The following is a 21856-nucleotide window of genomic DNA, read 5'->3' on the forward strand; positions in this document are numbered from 1 at the left end:
ATGTGGTTGAAAGAGAATTAGTAACTCTCTCTGAGTCCTGTTTTTAAATGCACTAATCACATTCATAAGGGCCCAACATTCCTGACCTAGTTGCTATACAAAACTCCCACCCCCAATTACCACCACATTTAAGATTAGGATTTCAACATATGAATTGGGGAGACACAGCATTCAGACCATTGTATGCTCTCATGTGAATTTCTAAAGATGATAAATTATTGGAATGCTAAAGCAATTTCAATTCAAATATAAAATTATTTAAATATAGTGAAACTATATAAAGTTCTGGATGACAAATAAAGCTAAAGAAACAAATTACTAATTTAAAACAGTGAAAATGTGATTCAGACAGGGAGTTATAGAAGATGTTTTCAGGGGCCAGCATTGTGGTGTATTGGATAAAGCTGCCACCTGCGATGCTAGCATCCCATGTGGGCACTGTTGTGAGTCCCAGCTGCTGCACTTCTGATCCAGTTCCCTGCTAATGGGCTGGGAAAAGCATTGGAAGATGGCCCCTGCCACCCACGTGGGAGACCTGGAACAAGTTCCTGGCTCCTGGCTTAGGCCTGGCTCCACACTGGTTGATATGGCCATTTGGGGAGTGAACCAATGGATGGAAGACCTCTCTCCCTCTCTGCGTAATTTTTTCAAATAAATAAATAAATCTTTAAAAAAAAGAAGAAAATGTTTTAAAGAGAATAAGAGATATGATGTTGGATGAAATGTGGTTAGCAGAAACCAAATTTTTAACATAATGGGAGAATAGAGCTAACACAGTTAATTAAGAGCTATTTGAAGTTAGATTTAAGATTACCCACCTGACAAAACATGAAAAATATTACCAAGTTGAAATACAAATATCAGATGCAAAACTCAAGATATTACAAGAAATTGTTTGTTTGTTTTTTTTTTAATGATGCCATGATTTCTTCCAGATTACTCCAGGAAGCAAGGCGGCAGCTGCCAACCTGTGTCCTGGTGATGTCATCCTGGCTATTGATGGCTTTGGTACAGAGTCCATGACTCATGCTGATGCACAGGACAGGATTAAAGCAGCAGCACACCAGCTGTGTCTCAAAATTGACAGGTGCTTCTTAATTGACGGTGTCAAAATTTGATCTGTTTTGCAGGAGAACCTGAACCAGACTATAAATGGTTCCATCCTCCCAGTGTGAAAGAGTGTCTCAGGGCTTGGAATTTTGATTGCCTTTTTTATGTATCAGCCGCATAAGTCTCTTCTTCCCTAACATCAGTCATACCAGTTGTTGACAAACCATTTCTAAAAACAATTCTCTGGGATGTGAGGGGCTAAAAAAATTTTTTTCCTGTACTAACACAGTGTATTGACTATGAAAATACACCACAATCTCTGAACAGCTCAACTAGTTATACTGCTGTTCTCAATGTGGTTGGAGAATGGGATGGAATTTAGATAGCATCCTAAAAGAATCACGTTATGATTTTAACATGATCACATATGATCATGTTAAAAACTGGTTCCTGGACGCTGTTGGTTGTTTTGTATACAATTCAATCCAGAAGAATGTTAGAAAGTATATACATGAGTGTGTTAGACACTCACACATTTCTGACCAAAAAAAATAAATTAATAATAGGAAATTGAACTTAATCTCTTGCCATCAGACCCACAATCTGAAACTAAGCCATGAAAATAATGATGTCTTACCATGGGAAGTTGTGGTGATCCTGTCACCATGTGTTGACACTTTTCCCGGCTGTGGTACAGAAGGCTCATCCAGCCAATCTGTCATTTCATGGGGTGAAATACATTCTTTCTCTATCTATGCATAACCTGTGTTCCTACCAGGCATGCAGTCCCTTTGGAACCACACGGTTGTAGGTTGATGCATGAGAAGGGTTGGACAAAGACATTTTTCTTAATGCCAATAGCAAGTGCACTGGGCAAATCACCTATTGTCTCCGTAGTGGCCTGGGTAGGCCAGAATGGAAGTAGAAGAGATTCAGGGCATTTGCCTCATGGCTATCTACACAGTGCACCTTCAGAATCTCTCTTGTACTGTTTCCCACATGCAGTAGAAGCCAAGTTTCTCCAGAAACTTCACAGTGTACTCCATGTAGCCTTCATCCATTCTAGATTCCTCAAAAGAACACTTAAAGTCAAAAAATAATTGGGTGGGAAAATAGGGAATAATGTTCATAAACAAAAAAATTGCTTTGTCTAAATTAGTGTGAGTTGCTGCTATTTTCACAAACATAATGGGAAATTAAAGTATGCTAAAACTGGAAGTACCATACAAATTTGGAGTTTATGAAATTTATTTTCTTTACAGAGCAGACACTCGCTTGTGGTCCCCACAGGTCTCTGAAGATGGGAAAGCTCATCCTTTTAAAGTCAACTTAGAATCAGAACCACAGGTATGAATTTTAGAGTATATGATATATTTCCTTTTAAATGATGGGAATGCCTTCCCAGAGGGAGAAGAGGCAAATGTAATCATTGGAACAGGTCACCCAATGAAGCAGTTGTGTCTTTACTCTCTGTGATTAATTTACATTGGCCATGTCTTCTCAAACCAAGTGAAAAAGAAAAGTATGGCTAGGCAAACATCTTATTAAAAGACAAATATGTTCTCATAAGGAAAATTTGGCTAAACCTCCACAGAGTGCACTTTTTCAGTTCTTATGATGGACTTCTGCCAAATGGCTGTGAGGTAATCCAAGAAATTCAACTTGTTAAAGCAAAGTAAAACAAAAAGTGGAATTTACCATTTGAAACAGGTGTCTCCAATCTAATAGTTATTGTGAACCTCAACCCTTCAAGATCTTCCCCAGATCTTATTTTACATTCTTCTTTAATTCTAAATTCTGGCATTCTATAATTAGATTTGCTCTAAGAAGAGTTTTACATTGTGTTATCATGGTGAGATTCTGCCCAGACAGCTGAATTGCAAAAGATAAGGGATTTCCCCTTGAGGCAATTCTAGCTAGAGAGCTAAACTAATCTAATCTGATATTTATCTAACTGTGGTCAGTGTCAAAAGGTCCAAAAAAAAACCAAAATTAAATCAAACCTCGATTGGGATGTACTGAAAAATCTAATTAAGAAAAGGGTATCAGAACTTCTACTTAGAAGCTCCCAAGGTATAGAAGTGCAGAGGTTTAAAGCTAATATCTCCTTTGAAACAAGTATTAGTCCTAAGCTGAGTAGATGTTACAAGTGTGTGGTTTTCCTGTGCATCTAATGAAAGTGAATTAAAGACACATTTGTTTCAGCAATGCTTCCCCTGTCAGGATCAACTTCTGAATTTGTTCTTTCAGCTTTCCATGGTCTACTTAAGCCTCTGTTTTCTTCTGTGTAAAATAAATATAAAATAACTGAAGTCTCTGTATCTCACAGGGCTTTCCCAATGATTTAAACAAAATAATGCAAAGATCTTGGCACATTGACTTGCTCAGAGAGATACAAAACTAGATGGGAGCATTCACTATTAGTGAGATTCCCCTGTGCTGCCAAGCTGTGACCAGGAAGCCTCCTGCCCTTTCTCAGTGGTGACCCAAGAAGCTGTCTATGTGATAGGGCTTCCTAGAGACCAGGAACTCCCTCCTCAAGACGGTTACAAGGGCCATTACACATCATGTGCACCAAAGCTCTATTTTCCACTAAAATACCCCTCATCCAAGGGTAGAGAAACATCTTTAGAGGGAATGAGTTAGACTTTAAAATTAGATTTTTGTCCTAGACTTTTTGACTAAAGGGAAGTTAGGGTCTCAGCCTAAAATTCGTTAAGAGCAAAAAGAGGTGCAAACAAATCCAAAAAGGAGTGAATGGATGTAAAATATTCATCAAAGCAGGAGCCCTGAGTTTGTTCTCTTCTCTTTGGATTCCCAAGGCAGAGCCCACAGTGGGCACTCAATAAATAGGTGATTGGTGAATGAAAGGAACTCAAGGGCCTACAGATGAACTGTGCCTTTTCTAGCACTGCCCTGGACCAGTTCTGAGGACCAAACGTACACCTGATCTTGGAAGCTGAGAGGGATATTGAGACTTTTTGTCTTCAGGGTGAGAGAGCAAAAGTCAAAGAGGAGGGCCAGCACTGTGGCATAGTGGGTTAAGCATCCACCTGCAGCACAGTACTGGCTGCCCCAATTCCGATCCAACTCCCAACTGATGGTCTGGCAAAGCAGTAGAAGATGGCCCAAGTGCTTGGGCCCCTGCACCCATGTGGGAAATCTGGAAGAAGCTCCTGGCTCCTGGCTTTGGATCATCTCAGCTCCAGCCGTTGCTGCCATTTGGAAAGTGAACCAGCAGATGCAAGACCTCTCTCTCTCTGTCTCTCCCTCTTTCTGTAACTCTGCCTCTCAAGTAAATAAACAAATCTTAAAAAAATTTTTTTAAGTTAAAATGGATGAAATAGATAATAAGTATAGAGAAGGGATCTGAATTCTGATGGGGGCTCACCCCCTTAATCCAAAGTGGGTTGGTGAATCATAGTATCACTAATCAACATTTTCTCTGATAGGAGAGAAGGTTGAGAAAGGGAAACTAGAGTTCTCCCTGCAGGGCTCTCACTTGCATATTGCCCTTGGCAGTAAAGCCCAAGCCTACTTGCTTCCTCCCACCCTCACCAGCTTCTCTCTTGAAGACACATGAGAAAAAGAGACTGAATGGTGCTGCAACAAAGGGGACACTTAAGGCCCACACAAATTCATTTATTGGCCACTCAATCTCTTATTATCATCAGGACAAACTGAATGTAATTCTTATTCCCTTTCCCTTGTACACCACAAATCCAAAATTGCACTTTTTCCTTCTGCAAACTAATTTTTCACTCAAAACTTCTAATTTTTAAACTGATTTTTATCAATATAAGATAAAAGATATGGAGCCAATTAGACTGCTTTGGTCAAAGTACCAGCTCCCCAGTGAGCCTTACTCATGGCTGCATCTCCCACCCTAGCATGCAGGTGATTCAGCAAGTATTTACTTATTTATTTATTTGAAAGATTCATTTATTTATTTGAAAGGCAGAGTTTCAGAGAGCGAGAGAGAAAGAGAGAGAGGCGAGGTCTTCCATCCTCCACTGATTTCGCTCCCCAAATGGCCACAATGGCCAGGGCTGGGCCAGGCTGAAACCAGGAGCCAGAAGCTATCCTGGTCTTCCGCATGGGTTGCAGGGGCCCAAGTGCTTGAACCATCTTCTGCTGCCTTCCCAGGCTCAGCCAAGTATTTCTTATGTCTAAGACAACCTAGACCATGCTGCGAGCCTATGTGTTGCTAACCTCCCTGCAGAACTGGAGTCCAAGGGTAATTCTCTGAAATGCAGCTCCAACAAGGCCTCTTTTAGAAACCTACAAGTATTAATCATTGAATATGACTATTCTAAAAATTGAATATTAAGGTATAATCCTAATTTTAAATATTCTGGCCTCTCATCAGTCATTTATTAGCCAATGCGTCCTGCATTTGGAGGTTAGAAATTATGGGTATTTGTGAGACCACAAATGGGAGAAAGGACAGGAAATTGGTTTTTTAAAAAAGGTGAAGATTAGATTAAGGGCTACAGCAACCAGTCAGACAGAGCCTTTGAACATTCCATTAGTTTGAGTCATGACTAATTCTTACTGGCATCCTCCAGAGAGGCCAGTGTTTGAGGAGCTCAGCGATAAGAACAATTTCAGTTCTCCTCCTAATGGACCAAAGGATTTCTATTCCCTGTGAGATTCTCAGGGCGGATTTCTGCATGACCAGTTCACATGATTTGGTACTTCCGAACAGACATTCCCTACACAAGATAGCTACATTTCAGTGCATCCTTTGCTAGCTGAAAATCCTATAGCACAAACTAGAACAAAACATGATGATAAAAAACAAAGAGTAAATTTAATTTGTGAACTGAGACTGAAGAAAAGCTAAGCTATGGTTATATACCTTGGCTTTTCTTTAAGTAGTACAAAGCATGCATAAAGATAGCTTTCCCCACAACAAACACCCAAACGGAGTAGGCTAGAGACAGATGAATCTTCTAGACCACAAAGCTGTGCAGTCTGAGAAACAAATGCTAATTTATATTGTGCTCTAATGTGTGAATATTATAGATGAAAAGTTACATGTCATTGAGCAATACAATATGTAAATTCTCACTTCTCAACCCATGTCAAACACTTATTGTTAAGTTATGTGACCTTTGCCTTTAGAATAAAATACTCTTTTTTGTTTGTTTTAAAAGTGGTAGCTATTAGCTAAAAAAAAAAAAAATCCCACTATCCAAGTCGTAAATGATAAAATGTTTGTGTATTTATTTTTTGTCTTTTTCCTGATTTGTAGGTTTAGGCTTATGGAGTTTTTTTCTTAAATAGTGATAGTGGTAATTGATATAAAATTTTACTATTTAATTTTTTTCAGTTTCGCATGCTATCTCTAAATAGTTAAACTTTGTTTTTATGAATTTAGATATGAATATTAGGCTTCAAGGAGACCACAGAAGTTGTTTAGAGCAACTCCCAGCAATTGAATCAAGTCCTGGCACACAAGCCTGAAAACAGTCCCTGAGCCGTATACGTGCATGTCTCTATACCAGGCATCTCTGAAGGCACGTTGTTAGAGTGCCTGTGCCTCAGCAGAGCTTCCATTCTCATAGGGACCATGATCCTCATCTTCTTAATGTTAAACAACTCAAAGGCATTATGGGCCTATCGCAAAAGAGGAAAGATGATCTCAGAAACAAAGATGATTCTTCTCTAACCAAGAAGAAAGCTGTCTCCTTTCACATATAAAGGATGGAGTCCTTTCATAATAAAGATGTCCTGCCGTGCACAGGCCAGTGGTGTGGGAGATAACTAGTTTATATTTTCATAAAATTACCTTCAGTCTGCAATGTTTTGACAGCTGAAAGGCAGCCTATATGAAGTAAACGTTCATAATCACCATTTCCGCTGACTCTTCCCCAGTGAGATGTAGGAAACACTTGAAACAAACCATTGGAGGGAAGAATGATTAAAGGTTAACTTTCTTTTCCATTTGAGAGGTGAGCATGAGGAGGGAGTGATTGTTCATAAATTTCATAAATTGCTGAAATACAGTAATTCCCTCATTGTGTGCTCACTTCATGCTTCCACACCATTTTTCATATATAGTTGAATCAAATACTAGGTTTCCATTGGAGATGGTAATTGCCTGGTTCCTTATCAGGGGAAGGTGGCCATCTTTGAGTGCTGTCACTGCTGGGGTCATTCCAAGGACTTGGGAGGCCGCTGGGAAAAGCTGTGTTCTCCCGGTGCCTGCACACTCTGCCGAGTTCCTTAGCTTTTCTCTGGCAGCTTTAGCATCCCATTAATTCAAAATAGTCTTTCTTACTATAAGCTCCTAACATTGAATAATAATAATTTTAAAATGTGTTAACTATTGGAATAATGACTTACTGAATTCCTAAGAGACAAGAATCATTTGGATGGCTTTGTTTGGATAGAATAAACACAAGAGCTGGACTAAATGAGGTACTTCACAAGGTTTATGGAAAAGGCAATTAAAAGATAAGTTTAGGGACAGGTATTTGGCCTAGTGGTTAAGATGTCAGTGAAGAGGCCCACTTCCCATATCAGAGTGCAGGGATCTGAGGTCCTGATTCCAGCTTCCTGCCAATCAGATTCCGGGAGGCAGCAGTGATGTCTCCTCAAATGGCTGAGTCCCTGCCACCCTTGTGGTACACTTAGACTGAGTTCCTGGCTTCTGGCTTCGGTCTCGGGAGTGAGCCAGCAGATGGGAATGCTTATCTTTCTCTCTGCCTTCCCTGTCTCTGTCTCTCTGCTTCTTGAATTAAAACAATGTTTAACCAAAAATATAAATTTATTGTGGTGCAAAAAAAATTTTGAAACCTATGCATAGTTGTTCATAATATGTTTTGAATGTTTCGTGAACGTTTTGAAGGCCCTTCATGTGCATGGAGTTCAACTTGCTTTGCACCAGGGCAGGCATTGTGGCACAGCAGGTTAAGCCACTGACTGTGATGCCGACATTCCATATTCTAGTGCTACGTCAAGTCCAGACTACTCTGCTTCTGATCCAACTTTCCCCAAATGCACCTGGGAAGGCAGCAGAAAATGGCCCAAGGGCTTGAGCCCTGCCACCCACGTGGGAGACTGAGGAGATGGAGATCCAGACTCCTGGCTTCAGCCTGACTAACCTGGGCCATTGTGGCCATTTCTCTGTCTATATGTTTCTCTCTCTCTCTCTCTCTTTCTCACTTTTACCAATCAAATAAATCATTTTTTAAAAATTTTGCACCAAAAAAACTTACCTTTTAACTCCATTTTCTACAAACCTTTTGAAGTACCCTCATATTAACTGCTAGATTAAAAAAAAATCACTGGTATTTTCTGTCCCTCATGATTTTCCAGGAAAAGTAAAAAGGAACTATAATGGAATGGCAAACTTCTAATTGGCTTTGTCTTTTGATTCTATTTGACCATCAATGATGATGTAAGACTTGGATAGAATATTGCCTCGCAGTGCCATACTTAAATTGGTTGTTTACCTTTTCTGTATACACTGCATTGTGCTTTTTGGAATGACTTTAGAAGCCCATAAACTAATGCTTTGCAAAGCCTCAATAAAAATGTTTGAAGCCCATATCAGAAACACTTGCTTTTATGATCTGAGTAGAAAATAGAGGGATTTTTAAAGCAAATTACACATTTGTGACCTTTGTAATATATGTAACCAAAATGAAAATGGCAAAGAAGAAGCTTGAGCTAATTAATTTATGTGCTGTTTGGAAGTAATAGTAGACATTATTGTTGCACAAACATTTTCACAGGAGCTGTCTCATTTACAGGACAGTCACCATCCATGTTATCATTTTAAGACTAAGGAGAAATAAGGGCAGAGTATTTTTCCCCATAAAGCCATCATAAGGCATGCCATAGAGAGAGAGAGAGGGAGGGAGGGAGAAACCTAAATTCCACAACGTTTAATTTCTCCAATACTGAATGATTCACTCTTCAGCAAGCCTGAAAGATTTATAATCCACCAAAACTAAATTAGGCAATTAGCCTTTTATCTTCTTTCATATCAAAAAAGTTACAAAGACTTGAATCATGACCATTGTCATTTACTTACAATTATTTCCAGCTCATTTTTTAATGCCATAATAATGGCTGATCACAACCAGAAAACACAGACAATCCAAATTTAGTGTTAAATCAACCAAAAGACTCAGATTGTACCACTATAAATGCTTGCACACATTTTTGCATGTCCTAGGATTCAACGTTTTTCTAAAGCCACATTTGGTTGTTGCAGTCATTCTGCTCTCTATTGCCAGCAACAGTAATGCCACTCAACTCCTCAGCTGTGAGCCATGATTATGGAGCAAAAACATCCAGTGAACAGGGAATCTGATCACGTGATGGACTCATCAGCCAGATTGTATTCAACTCAGGCCCTCCTTTTGGGCTAAGTAGGCTGTACAATCTGCTGCCCAAGGCTGATGAGAGAAATGCTTTCTTTGCCACATCACAGGTGTCAAGTACCAGGAGAGTGGGGGCTGCTGGAGTCAGAGACTCTGTGGCCTGGTGTTGGAAGCCCTGTTTTCCCTGTCCTGTTTTTCAACAATGAAAGGAGTTACTAACAGGCTGAAATGGGGGAAGAATAGCATGTGTGAAGGTTATGCCTGCTCACGGGAACCAATAGCAAGCATTTTGCAGCCTGAGTCTCTAAAGGAAGTTGTTCATGTTCACAGGACAAGAATCTCCATGCAAACCTCCGGTTCTAAGAGAAGCAGTCCCTCCCATACCTCCTCCCATCATTATTCATCTCTGACAGTCTCTTTTATAACAGAAATCCCCATGCCTCCGCTGACTCATCTGTATGATAAGAAGAAAAGCATGACATAAGCAAGAATGTTACAGGATCTTTTCATTTGTTAATGACAATGACTTCTTTCAGTAATATTTCAAGAGATTACATATGGTGGCACAGGTACAAAAGTAAATGAAATTGACATGGATTTGTGAATGAAAATGATGTTATCAAGGGTTACCTCACTAAGTCTGCCAAGTAGAAAGGTCTGGGAAGAGAATCAGCGCACATGTACTTTAAAAAAAAAAAAAGATTTATTTATTTATTTTCAAAGTCAGAATTACAGAGAGGGAGAGAGAGAGAGAGAGGAGAGCTCTTCCATCCACTGGTTGACTTCCTAGATGGACACAACAGCCAGTGCTGGACCAGGTCAAAGCCGGGAGCCAGGAGCTTCAGTCAGGTCTCCCACGTGGGTGCAGGTGCACCAACACCTGGTTCATCTTCTGTTGCCTTCCCAAGCACATTAGCAGGGAGCTGGATTGGAAGTGGAGCAGTCAGGACTTGAACTGGTACTCACATGGGATGCCAGCACTGAAGATAACCCGCTGTGCCACAGTGCTGGTCCCCATACTGTTTTTGTTGAAAGCAGGGATATAAATATGGCATAACGTGGAATTCAGCATATATACTTTTGCATTCCCTTTTGGTTTTCTTCTGTTGCTTAGAATAAAAAGGCATTTTTAATGGTTTTACAAAATTATAAATCAATGCATAAATTGGGAAACAACTTGTTAAATTTATTAAAATAATAATACAGTATTTCAGATCATTCAGATGTGTTTCAAACTCAGGGTTAGGGCCCTGATGTTTGCTCCTGTTCCCCAAGCAGTGAAGTAGAAGTCATCTACAATGGTTCTCTCTGACTTACTAACTTCAAACTTCGTGAAACTGAATAAGCCTGAAGAGCTCTTTAAACACACAGCACGAGACCATCACAATAAAAAGGAAGGCTTCCACATAATCCTGCTTTCATAAAATGCCTTCTAGTTTGCACTATTTTCCTAATTATTAAGGTGATAGCATAATCCAAATTCTTAATTCATTTCTTAATTTGGATTATATATATAATATATATAAGTATTATAATATTTTTATATGTTTAAAAAACTAACAAGATTTTACCCAGATTAGTTAAAATGACTCAGTAAAGTTATTCATAAATGCTCATTCTCTTGAATGTTTAATTCCCCATTTCTTAAAATGAGTGGGGAGTTTATTAAGACATCAAAGGAAAATTATGTGTAAGCTCTACTTAAGTGATGTTAAGAATAATTTTTTTCTATGCCAAAAATCTTATTTCTGACACAGAATTTTCAAATTCAAACATGTCATTAGATTTTTCTTAAAGGCTCAAGACAAAAAATTCAGTAGGAGACAGATGAGAGACCACACTTGAATTATTTTATAACATTTAAAATCCAGTGAATTCCTTTGCACCTTGACATTTGGCAGATGAACAAAGCACATGTAAACTTGAGAAGAAATCATAGAAAGGTTTATGCATTGCTGCTCCTTTAACCCCTGCATTAATCTCGTTGTGGGTAAAGATGCCTGTATTAACAATAACGAGGCTGTTGATTTCGCTCATTAATGGCTCTGTCGTGCACTCTGGCTCTGTGTGTTTTGTCTGCCACTGTACAGGAATTCAGACCCATTGGTACCGCGCACAACAGAAGGGCCCAGCCTTTTGTTGCAGCAGCAAACATTGATGACAAAAGACAGGTAGTGAGCGCTTCCTATAACTCACCCATTGGGCTCTATTCAACTAGCAATATCCAAGATGCACTCCACGGACAGCTGCGGGGTCTCATTCCTAGCTCACCTCAAAAGTAAGTATTGGATTCTCCATTCTGGCCACAATGTTCTTGACAATGAGACAATGACAGCACAGTTTCTTTTCCTTTCCCAAGTCCAGCTCTTGTTGTTTTGTTATTTCCTGAAGGCACTATCAGATTTTTCTTTTAAAGACATGCATCTAAACCATGGTTCTAATTGTTCTGGAGCCAAATCAGCCAGTGCCTGAACACTTGGTGAATAGATGGTTGAAAGGAAGAAATCACTGTGGTTCCGCCACCACCCATGTTAGTCGTCTCAGTACTTGGTGGTAAACAATCCTCTACGTATAATTACTGTTCATTTCACTTTACCTAAAAAATTCATCTTCCACTGAGGGACTCTTTTAACCCTTTGTTTTTACAGGATGTGAACTACTTTGAACACAAGCACAATATTCGGCCCAAACCTTTCATAATCCCAGGCCGAAGCAGGTCATAAACTCTGAGATTGTCAAGTTTGGAATGCATGCTTCTCTAATCAGTGCTTGCTAATCACCAAGAAAAATTAACTTTTAGATGTTTGGAGTGGACTTTTCTCATTGTGCAATGTATTTCAAAAGCAAAAAGGAACAAATCTACTTAGCAGAGAATAGCAGCCAACTAACCTCTATCCCTGAGAGTAAATATTGACAAGATCACAGAGCTGTGAAATGTTAGGCGATCACCGTGTATATTTATAACTCATACCCCTGCTGCTCTGAGGAGCACATCCAGAGCACCATGATATTTGAGTCACACAGATGCACTCTGTCCCAGGTCAGGAAAGCCCAGCCAGCAGGAATGAAATGGAAACCCAGCCGAGGTCAGGAGTAAGGAAACAGACAGGGCACACATGTGAAATACGTAGCAAAGCTGATGTCCCGTTAGCATTTTAACAGGCTCTGCTCTGGTCTTCCCACCCCAGTACCTGTTTCTCATTGCACCTTCAGATTCTACTAATGCTAGCTGTTCAATAAAAATAAATTTGCATTATTATGGATCCTGCAATGGAAGAGAGTCCACTTGAAAAGCAACTTTTTCATTTGGGCTAAAATAAGTACAAAGTAAGAGTTAGGAGGAAGGAAGACATCTTGGTTACCCTCATGGACAGTACCGTACAAATCAGGATAATAACAAGATACTTCCTCATTCTTTCAGATACCTTCTCTAGAGATTGAACTCCAACCCAAAGGGTGAAAGAAACTAATGCTTTGTGTCACTGCATCAGAAAATTAGTGAGTACAGGAAATCTCAAACCCATCCCTGTGATGTTGGCTAAACCAGTCAGCCCAGAGGAAGGAAGTTGGTTGCATTGGATTGATTGATCCTAACAAGTTAGCAACATTGAATGATCTACATCAGGTGTCCCAACCTGGTGACCCATAGGTGGATTCAAGTCACAGGCAGGTTTTAATGAATCCTCTTTAATTGAAAAAAAAAAAAAAGATTAAGATGCCTTTAGATGGGACAGAACTCAACAGCTGTTCAGCATACCTGTAACTCCTAAGTGTATGATACCTGGCCCATTTTCATATATAAATATATAGATATATATGGCTCTCCTGGCCACTAGAAATGCCTGAGCTTACAACTCTTGCCAAGCAATCATCACTTGGTGCATGATTTATGATATATGATTTCCATCTGCAAGTGTTTCAGTAAGCTAGAGGCAAGACCAGGTTATGTCTCAATAAACCAGACAATGTTTATGGTATCAGACCCAGGAAGAAGCACTAGAATAGGAGAGGGGAGACAGATGCTAACAAGGCAATGACTACCAAATACATCTTTCCCACAAGAATGTAAGCTCTGTGTCTACAGGGTCCTAGACCACCTGGGTCCATATTATATCCTCACCTCCTAGAAATGAAACTGGGACAGAATAAATGCTCAATAAACGTCCAACTGATAAAAGAACAAAATCCTAAGGGTACCTGTTAATATTTCCTGAGTGACAAGAAGAACGAAGAGCCTTTCTCTCTGCTTCATCCCTGTGAGCCTGCACAGTTCTTCGTTTGTACCCTTTGATCCCATTTTGCTTCGCTGCAAAGCTCTTCCCTGTTTCTCCATTTTCAATAGCATAACCCACAACCCCACCCACACCACCCCCAATAACATAACACCAGATTAAAAGTTAAAATGCTATTTAACTGTTGAATTACAAATATATACAACTTTCCAAAGAAGCATAGTAGAATTAATATATATGGATTCATTTTTATGGGTTTTTTTTTTACTTTTTTATTTATTTTACTTTTTTATTTACTTAAAGAGCAGAGAGAAGGGGACAGAAAGAGAAGACAGAGAAAGAGAGAAAGAATGAATATGAGTATCTTCCACCAGTTGGTTTACTCCGCAAGTGCCCACAACAGCCAGGTTGAAGTCAGGAGCCAGGAAGTCCATCCAGGTCTCCCCCACAGGTGGCAATGGCCCAAAGCCCTTGAGCCCTCATCTGCTACCTCCCAGGGTGGATAAGCAGGAAGCTGCATCAGAGGGAAGGAGCTGAGATTCAAACAGGCACTCCAATATGGGATGCAAGCAGCTGTTTTCACCTGCTGTGTCACAGCACCTGCCCCTACTTGCATTCTTTTGAAGTTAACTTGATTGTAAGTCCAACTCCAGCCACAGGACTTCGGAAGGCTTGAAAAAAATGACACATTAGATATTCTGCCTTTGATAAAGACTTATAACACATTTAATTTTATAAAAATCCAGAGACCCAGGTACATAATCCCTTTGTTTTATACTTTCATTTAAATTTAAATATGTTAATAATGAAAAGCCACTAATAATTTTTGTCATTTCAAGGTACCTTTTAATGTAGAATAATTTGGTGGAGGAAGGATCACAAAGGAGAGGATTTGCTTAAAAATCCATCTCTAGGACACAGATCTGGTAGTATTATAAGGACGCCTCTACCTGTGCCTCTCATTATTTGCTCTAGCTTCACAACTTCTCACAAAACAATTCTTTATCAAAGTGTAATTGTGAGTGGCTACATGCCAAGCAGTCATTATACAATTAATGAATAATTTCTTTGATCAGAAGTAAATTGCTCATACTAAATTTTTATATGTTCATCTCCCTGGAATTTTACTACTATCTGTGGTTCTTTTAATTATTTCATCATAGTTGAAACATTTTTTAAAAATCAAACATGTAAACTTTAAAATATGTAAAATGTAAAACCTACAATTACAATATATACAAAACATTTTAAGATCTAAATAATAAAATACAAGCCTGAGAGTGGTTTTTTGCTCAGGTTGCTTCCAGAAGCATGCCCCAGAAAGTCTGTACACACTCCAAGGAAGTTAGTTCTTGTCAGATGACCTATGTAAGTTGAAGTGCATCACCAACCTCATGATTGGTCTTTGACAAGTCATTAAGTCACCCTCTGGAAATCTCTTTAGTACCTGCAAGTCCAGGTCATCAGGAATCGGCCATAATGACTCAGGATGATACCCACAGGGACTGGAGTCCAAGAAAATCATTTTGTTTTAAAGCATCAGTTCAAGGGATCTTTAAAAATTATTCTAGAAAATTATAAATGATCATTCTTATTGGTGTAGGGCTTCTTTCCCAATGATTTTGTACACATGGTCCCCTAAATAAAATGATAAGGGAATTAGGAAATAGAAGACACAATCCTTGCTTAATAAGTCCCAGGTTTTCAATTCTGTGAATATTTCAATTACATAATATTTATTTCAAAGTGACCATAAGTAAAGCATATCAAATTGATGATAGTTTATCTAATGGCCACTGGCACAAACAGGAGTCAGTGTAGTTACAAATGCTAGTTCACGGCTGGTACCACGGGTCACTAGGCTAATCCTCTGCCTGTGGCACCGGTGCCCGGGGTTCTAGTCCTGGTTGTGGCGCCGGATTTTGTCCCAGTTGATCCTCTTCCAGTCCAACTCTCTGCTGTGGCCAGGGAAGGCAGTGGAGAATGGCCCAAGTGCTTGGGCACCTGCACCCACGTGGGAGACCAGGAAGAAGTACCTGGCTCCTGGCTTTGGATCGGCGTAGCTCCGGCCATAGCGGCCATTTAGGGGGTGAACCAACGGAAAGAAGACCTTTCTCTCTGTCTCTCTCCCTCACTGTCTAACTCTATCTGTCAAATAAATTAAAAAAGAAAAAAGAAAAAGAAAAAGAAAATCCTATTGTCAACATCACCTATCTAAATCAGGCTACAACGGCTGATGCAGTAAAAAACAAAACAAAAAAACAAACAAACAAACAAACAAAAAACTCATTGCTAATGTTACTATGGGTTTTTCCCTCCAAATCGAATTGACATTAGCATTAACAGACCTAGAAAGTAAATGCAGGTATGGGACCATACTTGAGACCTGATAATACTGACTTCAAGGTAAACACACCTTATACATCCATTCTCTCTTTTATTTACAGTAGCGCTGATTGGCAGGGATGATAGATATTTACATTAATCCTAATATTTATTTTTGCTTTGTTTTAAATGGCTGTGCTTTTTTAAAAAGTTGCTTAATATATTCCCGTGCAACACTGAAAGTGTACATAGAAAAATGACTTTCTAGTTACTCGCATGTCAGGTGTGACTTCTTCCTACTCAATTTCGTGGAGGATGTGAAATTTCTCTATATCTTAAATTTGCATGATTGGCCTTTCTGATGTTTTAATAAGTCCCTTAAACTTGTCTTTAAAATAAAATGAGAAATATACATGGAAATATATGCATGCTTCTGAAATTTTACATGAAATAGCTATGTATAAAAGAAATATATCTTAGCCTTAGGGTAAGAGCCAAAGACTCTGAGACCATCTTATTTGTCCTGTAATCATTAATTTTGAGGTGACAAGCATTTATTGGCTATTTCTAGACCCTGTGTTAAGCCATTGAGCAGTTTATTAAAGTTATTTTTCACCAAATGAAAAAATACAAAATATTGAAATAATAACAATAAAATGTTACAAAATAGTCTTAAAACATCTAAACCATTTCTCCTATAAGTTGTCATTTATTATCCAAGTAAAGTTTAACTGTGTTACTGAAACCTGCTGATCTTCATGCTGCACAGTTACTATTTCCTCAAAGATTATTCATTAATATCTTCATCTTAAATATTGTACTTCAGGAACCTAAAATGATATCCAGCCAATGTCCCTGTATCATTTGTCTACAATATTGTCAACTTTAAAATTAGATGGCCTATTTTTAAAAAGATTAGTTTCGTCTTTTCAACTTACTTACTATACAAATTTCTGTACATGGATTCCTCAACTTACACATCACTTCATAGAACAGAGCCAAAAAATGCAGTCACCTATACTTTTCAATTTTATTAAGCTTTTTTCAATCATGAATTTTAAAGATCTTCCCTTTCTAAAATAAGTTCTGGCCAGAAATAAACATTTTGCATTAGTTTGCTAGCATTCACCCCTCACTTCTGGTCTTCAATTCCTTTTAACCTCTCTTGTCCTTGTTCTCTGCACTCTTCCCACCTTCGGGTTCCTCGTGTCATCTGTGTGTAATGTGGTCATTAACACAGTGGATGCAGTACGCCCTCCGGAATTGACGGCGGCAGTGGACGTAGCACCCCCTCTTCTGTCAGTACTCTTAGTACTATTTGCCCAGGTGACTTGAAAGTTGCTGCTAAGATGGCCCCTAACATTCCTTTGGAAATGGAACTTCCTGGTGTGAAGATCGTACATGCTCAGTTTAATACACCTATGCAGTTGTACTCAGATGACAATATTATGGAAACACTGCAGGGTCAGGTTTCAACAGCTCTAGGGGAAGCACCCTCAATGAGGTAATACGAATCTTTTTGAACCATGGGCATATTAACTAAACACATGGGCAACGTCAACTTTACAGTGTCTTTTAACATTGTCTTAATACTGAAAGAAAGTTACGTGGAACTTTATAAAATGCTAAAAGTTTATTGCAAATATCTAGACCTGATGATAAAGGTGATCTGAGGAATTATCTAAGTTGACCTTAATGTAATAGATGGCAATAAAATCAACTCATCTAAGGACCAAAGGCATATGACCTTTGAAAGCTACAATGTATTTTATTTACAATGTCTGATAGAATACTGACAAAAGTGATTTATAATCTTGTATCCAGCATGTCTGTCATTTGGGAGTCAAAAATTAGGAAAAGTATCATAGAGTTCAGAAGGTTTTTATTAGAAATGATACCTCTTCTCTCTTCTGATAGAAGCTTATGGGAAAGTAATTACTTTTCCATTTAAAATGTTAGTCAGGCATAAAGTTTTATATGTGAATATTTCAGGCTGTTAATGTCAATATTTAGTTTCCATTGGTATCTATTTGACTGATTCCTTCTTTATTATGAATATTTGTTAAGAATATTTTTGCCATCAAGCTTTTGTTAAGTAAGAATTTTAATTATGGGATAAAATCTTTTACTTCTTTCAGTGTTACATAATCACTTTTTTATAAAGTATTATGAGGCTGAAGAGTGCTATGTAATAATATCCCAATGATATCTCAGACTGAATACACTGAACTAGTAAGGTGATATGCCTCAAAATCATTTTGCAAAGGAATTGATATATGTAAGATGATATTTTCAAATATGATATAGGAAATAAAATGTGTGGATTAACTTTTCTAGATAATGTGGTTAGTGACATAAAATAATAAAGTAGTATTATAGTGGCATTTTTATCGCTCATCATGAATATATTTGTAGAATGCAAATTAAAGTTATTATAAATGAACTATAATGTGGCTATTTAAAAATATAGTATAATCAATATAACAGGTGCATGTTTATGAAAGTATATGCATGATATGCTGTCAAAGACTGTCAGGCTGAACCTCTTCAACTTACAAGTTCAATGATATCTGTGTTACTTCCAGGAGTTAACAAAACAATTAATCTTAAACACAAAATTAAACCATGTACTTTTAGTTTACTATCAAAAATGAATCTGGATTTTATTGACAATTTTATGATCAAGCTGGGTTCACTCCTGCACTATAACACAGGCATTGTGTTTTGCCAAGGAACTTTACTTATGTTCCCATCTGTAATTATATATCCACCATCCCCAAGCCTTGTTTCTTAAAAGGACCACTTAAAAGTTTTCTCCAAAGTGCTTTCCCAAATGGAGAGGTGCTGATGTGACTCCTGAGGTTATTGTTCAGTGACATTTTGAAGGCAAGACGTGTGTTCCATGACACCAGAGGGTCAGGGGAAATGACCAAGGCTCTGCAGGGGCTACTGTTGATACGGTGATGACTGTGTACTGAGGTCTGGCCCTCACCACATTCCTGACCATGCTCCGCCTGCCATCCTGTGTTTCAGTGAATCCACAGCCTCGGTGCCCCCCAACTCAGACGTGTACCGGATGCTCCATGACAACCAGAATGAGCCAACGCGGCCCCGCCAGTCTGGCTCTTTCCGAGTGCTCCAGGAGTTAGTGAGCGACCCCGGTGAGCAGCCGCTTAACACCGTCCTACGGAAGTGTTGCCATACAGGTTCCTGTATGGAACATATTGGGAAAGAAAGGCTCAAACCCAGTTTTGACTAGTCATCAAATGAGACTTTGCACAAAGGATTTGGGTGACTCCATGTTTAGGAAAAGATTTTCTAGGACGTGTCCCAGTAGCCACTAACTGAAACCAAAGACAAATTGGATCCATGCTGGTCACAGGCTAGCCCAGCTGATGCATGAGATGTATTTTAAATGGGCACTGTAAAATTTCTCAGTCTCCCTTCCCCTAACCTTAGGGTGGCATCATTATTAAAAAAAAAAAAACTAATAAACACTTACTATGTTCCAAGTTCTGTGCTCAGTACTTTGCACACATTATCACTTATTCCTCACAGTAACTCAGTGACAAAGGAGCTATTGTTTGCTGTATTGAACAAATAGAAATGGAGGTACAGCATGTAGGCTTTGCAATGTTACTCAGCTTTTCTACTCCCCCAAATATATACTATCCTTTAAAAAAAATCACACCAAAATGCAAAACATCCCGTTAGGGTTGCTACTATAAAAAATGGAAAATAACAAATGCTGGTGAGAATTCTGGAGACATGAGAACTCTTGGGCATTGCTGATAAAAAAGTAAAATGGTACAGCCACTTTGGAAAATAATACAGTGATTATTCAAAAAGTTAAACATAGAATTAATAAATGAGCCAGAAATTTCCCTCCTAGATATACACCCCCAGAGAACTGAAAGTGGGAACTCAGATACCAATATTCATATCATTCATAGTAGCCAAAAGGTGGGGAAAATCCAAATGTCCATCAACAGGTGAGTAGATAAACAAAACAAAATGTGATACAAATTTACAGCCTTGAAAAGGAATTAAATTCTGGTACATGCTATGACATGGATGCACCTTACCATGTTAAGTGGAAGAAACTAAACACAAATATTGTATGATTTCATTTATATATCAAAAATAAGTAAATTCATAGTAACAGAAAGTATAATAGAGGTTACCAGCCATCAAGGCTGGGAGGAATAAGGAATTATTGTTTAGTGGGGACTCAGCTTCTGTTTGATATGATGAAAACCTTCTGGAAATGAATATCGAGGCTGATTGCATAACGTGCGAATATACTTAATTCCACTGAATTGCACACTTGCAAGTAGTTAAAATAAGTATAATGTTATAGTGGATGGGTTTTTTGGCACAGTGATTAAGATGCTACGTGCAGGGGTCAGCATTGCGGCTTAGTAGGTAAAGCCACTGCCTGCAACGCTGGCATCCCATATGGGCACTAATGGGATGTCACTTCCAAACCAGTTCTTTGCAAATGCACCTAGGAAGGCAGCAGAGGATGGCCCAAGTCTTGAGCACCTGCATGCATGTAGGAGACCCAGATAAAGCTCCTGGCTCCAGCCCCGCCCAACCCTGGCTGTTACATACAACCATTCAGGGAGTGAACCAGCAGATGGAGGAGTCTGTCTGTCTCTCTCTCTCTCTCTCTCTCTCTCTCTCTCTCTCTCTCTGTTTCTCCAGCTCTGCCTTTCAAGTAAATAAATAAGTCTTAAAAAAGATGCCACTTGGAATGCTCATATCCCATGCTGGAGTGCCAGGGTTTGATTCCTGGCTCCTCCTCCTCTTTAGCTCCAACTTCCTGCTAATGCACACCATGAGAGGAAACAGGTAATGACTCAAATAGTTGGGCCTTGGCCACTGTGTGGAGACCCAGATTAAGTTATGGGCTTCTAGGCATTTAGGGAATGAACACATGGATTAGAGGTGAAGTTTATGTTGTGTATATTTTAACACAATTTTTAAAAAAAAAAAAAAAAAAAAGGAAACGTCCCTCTGTTCCTCTGAGAATTTTCTAACAGCAACAACCAATTTTTTAATTACTCGTGTTTTGTAAGGCTCTATTTCACAACAAAGTGTCTATGCTTGAACTGGTCCTGCTCCTTTTGAAATGACAGTGTGGAAGTGACTTAAGAATTCCTTGAGTTAAACCACACACTTTAAATAGAAGCCAAGTACAAACTACAGCCAGCTGTTCCTTGCCATAAATGGAGACGCTGTGTTTTTCAGATGACCGTCCTGCTGGAACCCGGAGTGTGAGAGCTCCAGTTACAAAAGTCCATGGTGGTGCTGGCGGTGGACAGAAGATGCCATTCTGTGACAAGTGTGGAAGTGGCATTGTGTAAGTTTTATTTTTAATCTAGAAATTCACTCTAAATCTTGGTGGCAGTTCTTTATTTCTTCCACATTAAGACTTCATATAGAAATGGCCATTATAAAAAACAAACTTCTGTTCATCAACTTGAACTATAATGTCCATGATAATGTAGCACATTTTGGCCAATCCCCAAAGGGACATAGAGTGTGATTCAGACATCTTGGCTGGTGACTTCAAATGCATACTAATGAAAAAAAAAAAAAAATCCTAAATGTATATTAAAAAGTAATTTTGAAGAATCATGACTTCATTCTAAAAAATCCTTCTTTTGCTAATGTCTAGTCTTTGAATACTTTCTTTTCTGTATAAGCCCAGGGAAACAAATTACAGGGCCATCAGCATAATTAAACACATTAACTTTACCCAATTTCCTGTTAGCCAATGTTGAAATAGAGTGTTTAAAAATACAGTCACCTAATAGCCACACTAGCTAGCTCAAATCCTCACGAGAACCAGAGAGGGTTTTAAGCACATGCGTCCCACAGGGCCTCTACTGCCTTCTGTCCCCT

The 21856-nt window shown here is 38.8% G+C and overlaps 1 protein-coding gene across 2 annotated transcripts in view; it reads left to right on the plus strand.

Annotated features, from left to right (window-relative positions):
• PDLIM3 (PDZ and LIM domain 3) overlaps positions 1-21856 on the plus strand; it is a 32140-nt gene that overhangs the window by 8911 nt on the left and 1373 nt on the right. Inside the window, exons 2-7 of one of the 2 annotated variants that reach the window (XM_062212899.1) lie at positions 936-1087; positions 2313-2397; positions 12038-12105; positions 17187-17450; positions 18980-19107; positions 21200-21311. In XM_062212899.1, the coding sequence (XP_062068883.1) occupies positions 936-1087; positions 2313-2397; positions 12038-12105; positions 17187-17450; positions 18980-19107; positions 21200-21311 (809 nt within the window). Of the gene's footprint in view, positions 1-935; positions 1088-2312; positions 2398-11479; positions 11668-12037; positions 12106-17186; positions 17451-18979; positions 19108-21199; positions 21312-21856 lie in introns of both variants that reach the window. The other variant, XM_062212900.1, reaches the window with a different exon arrangement.

This window comes from Lepus europaeus, chromosome 16 (assembly GCF_033115175.1).
Source record: "Lepus europaeus isolate LE1 chromosome 16, mLepTim1.pri, whole genome shotgun sequence".
Taxonomy (NCBI): Eukaryota; Metazoa; Chordata; class Mammalia; order Lagomorpha; family Leporidae; genus Lepus; species Lepus europaeus.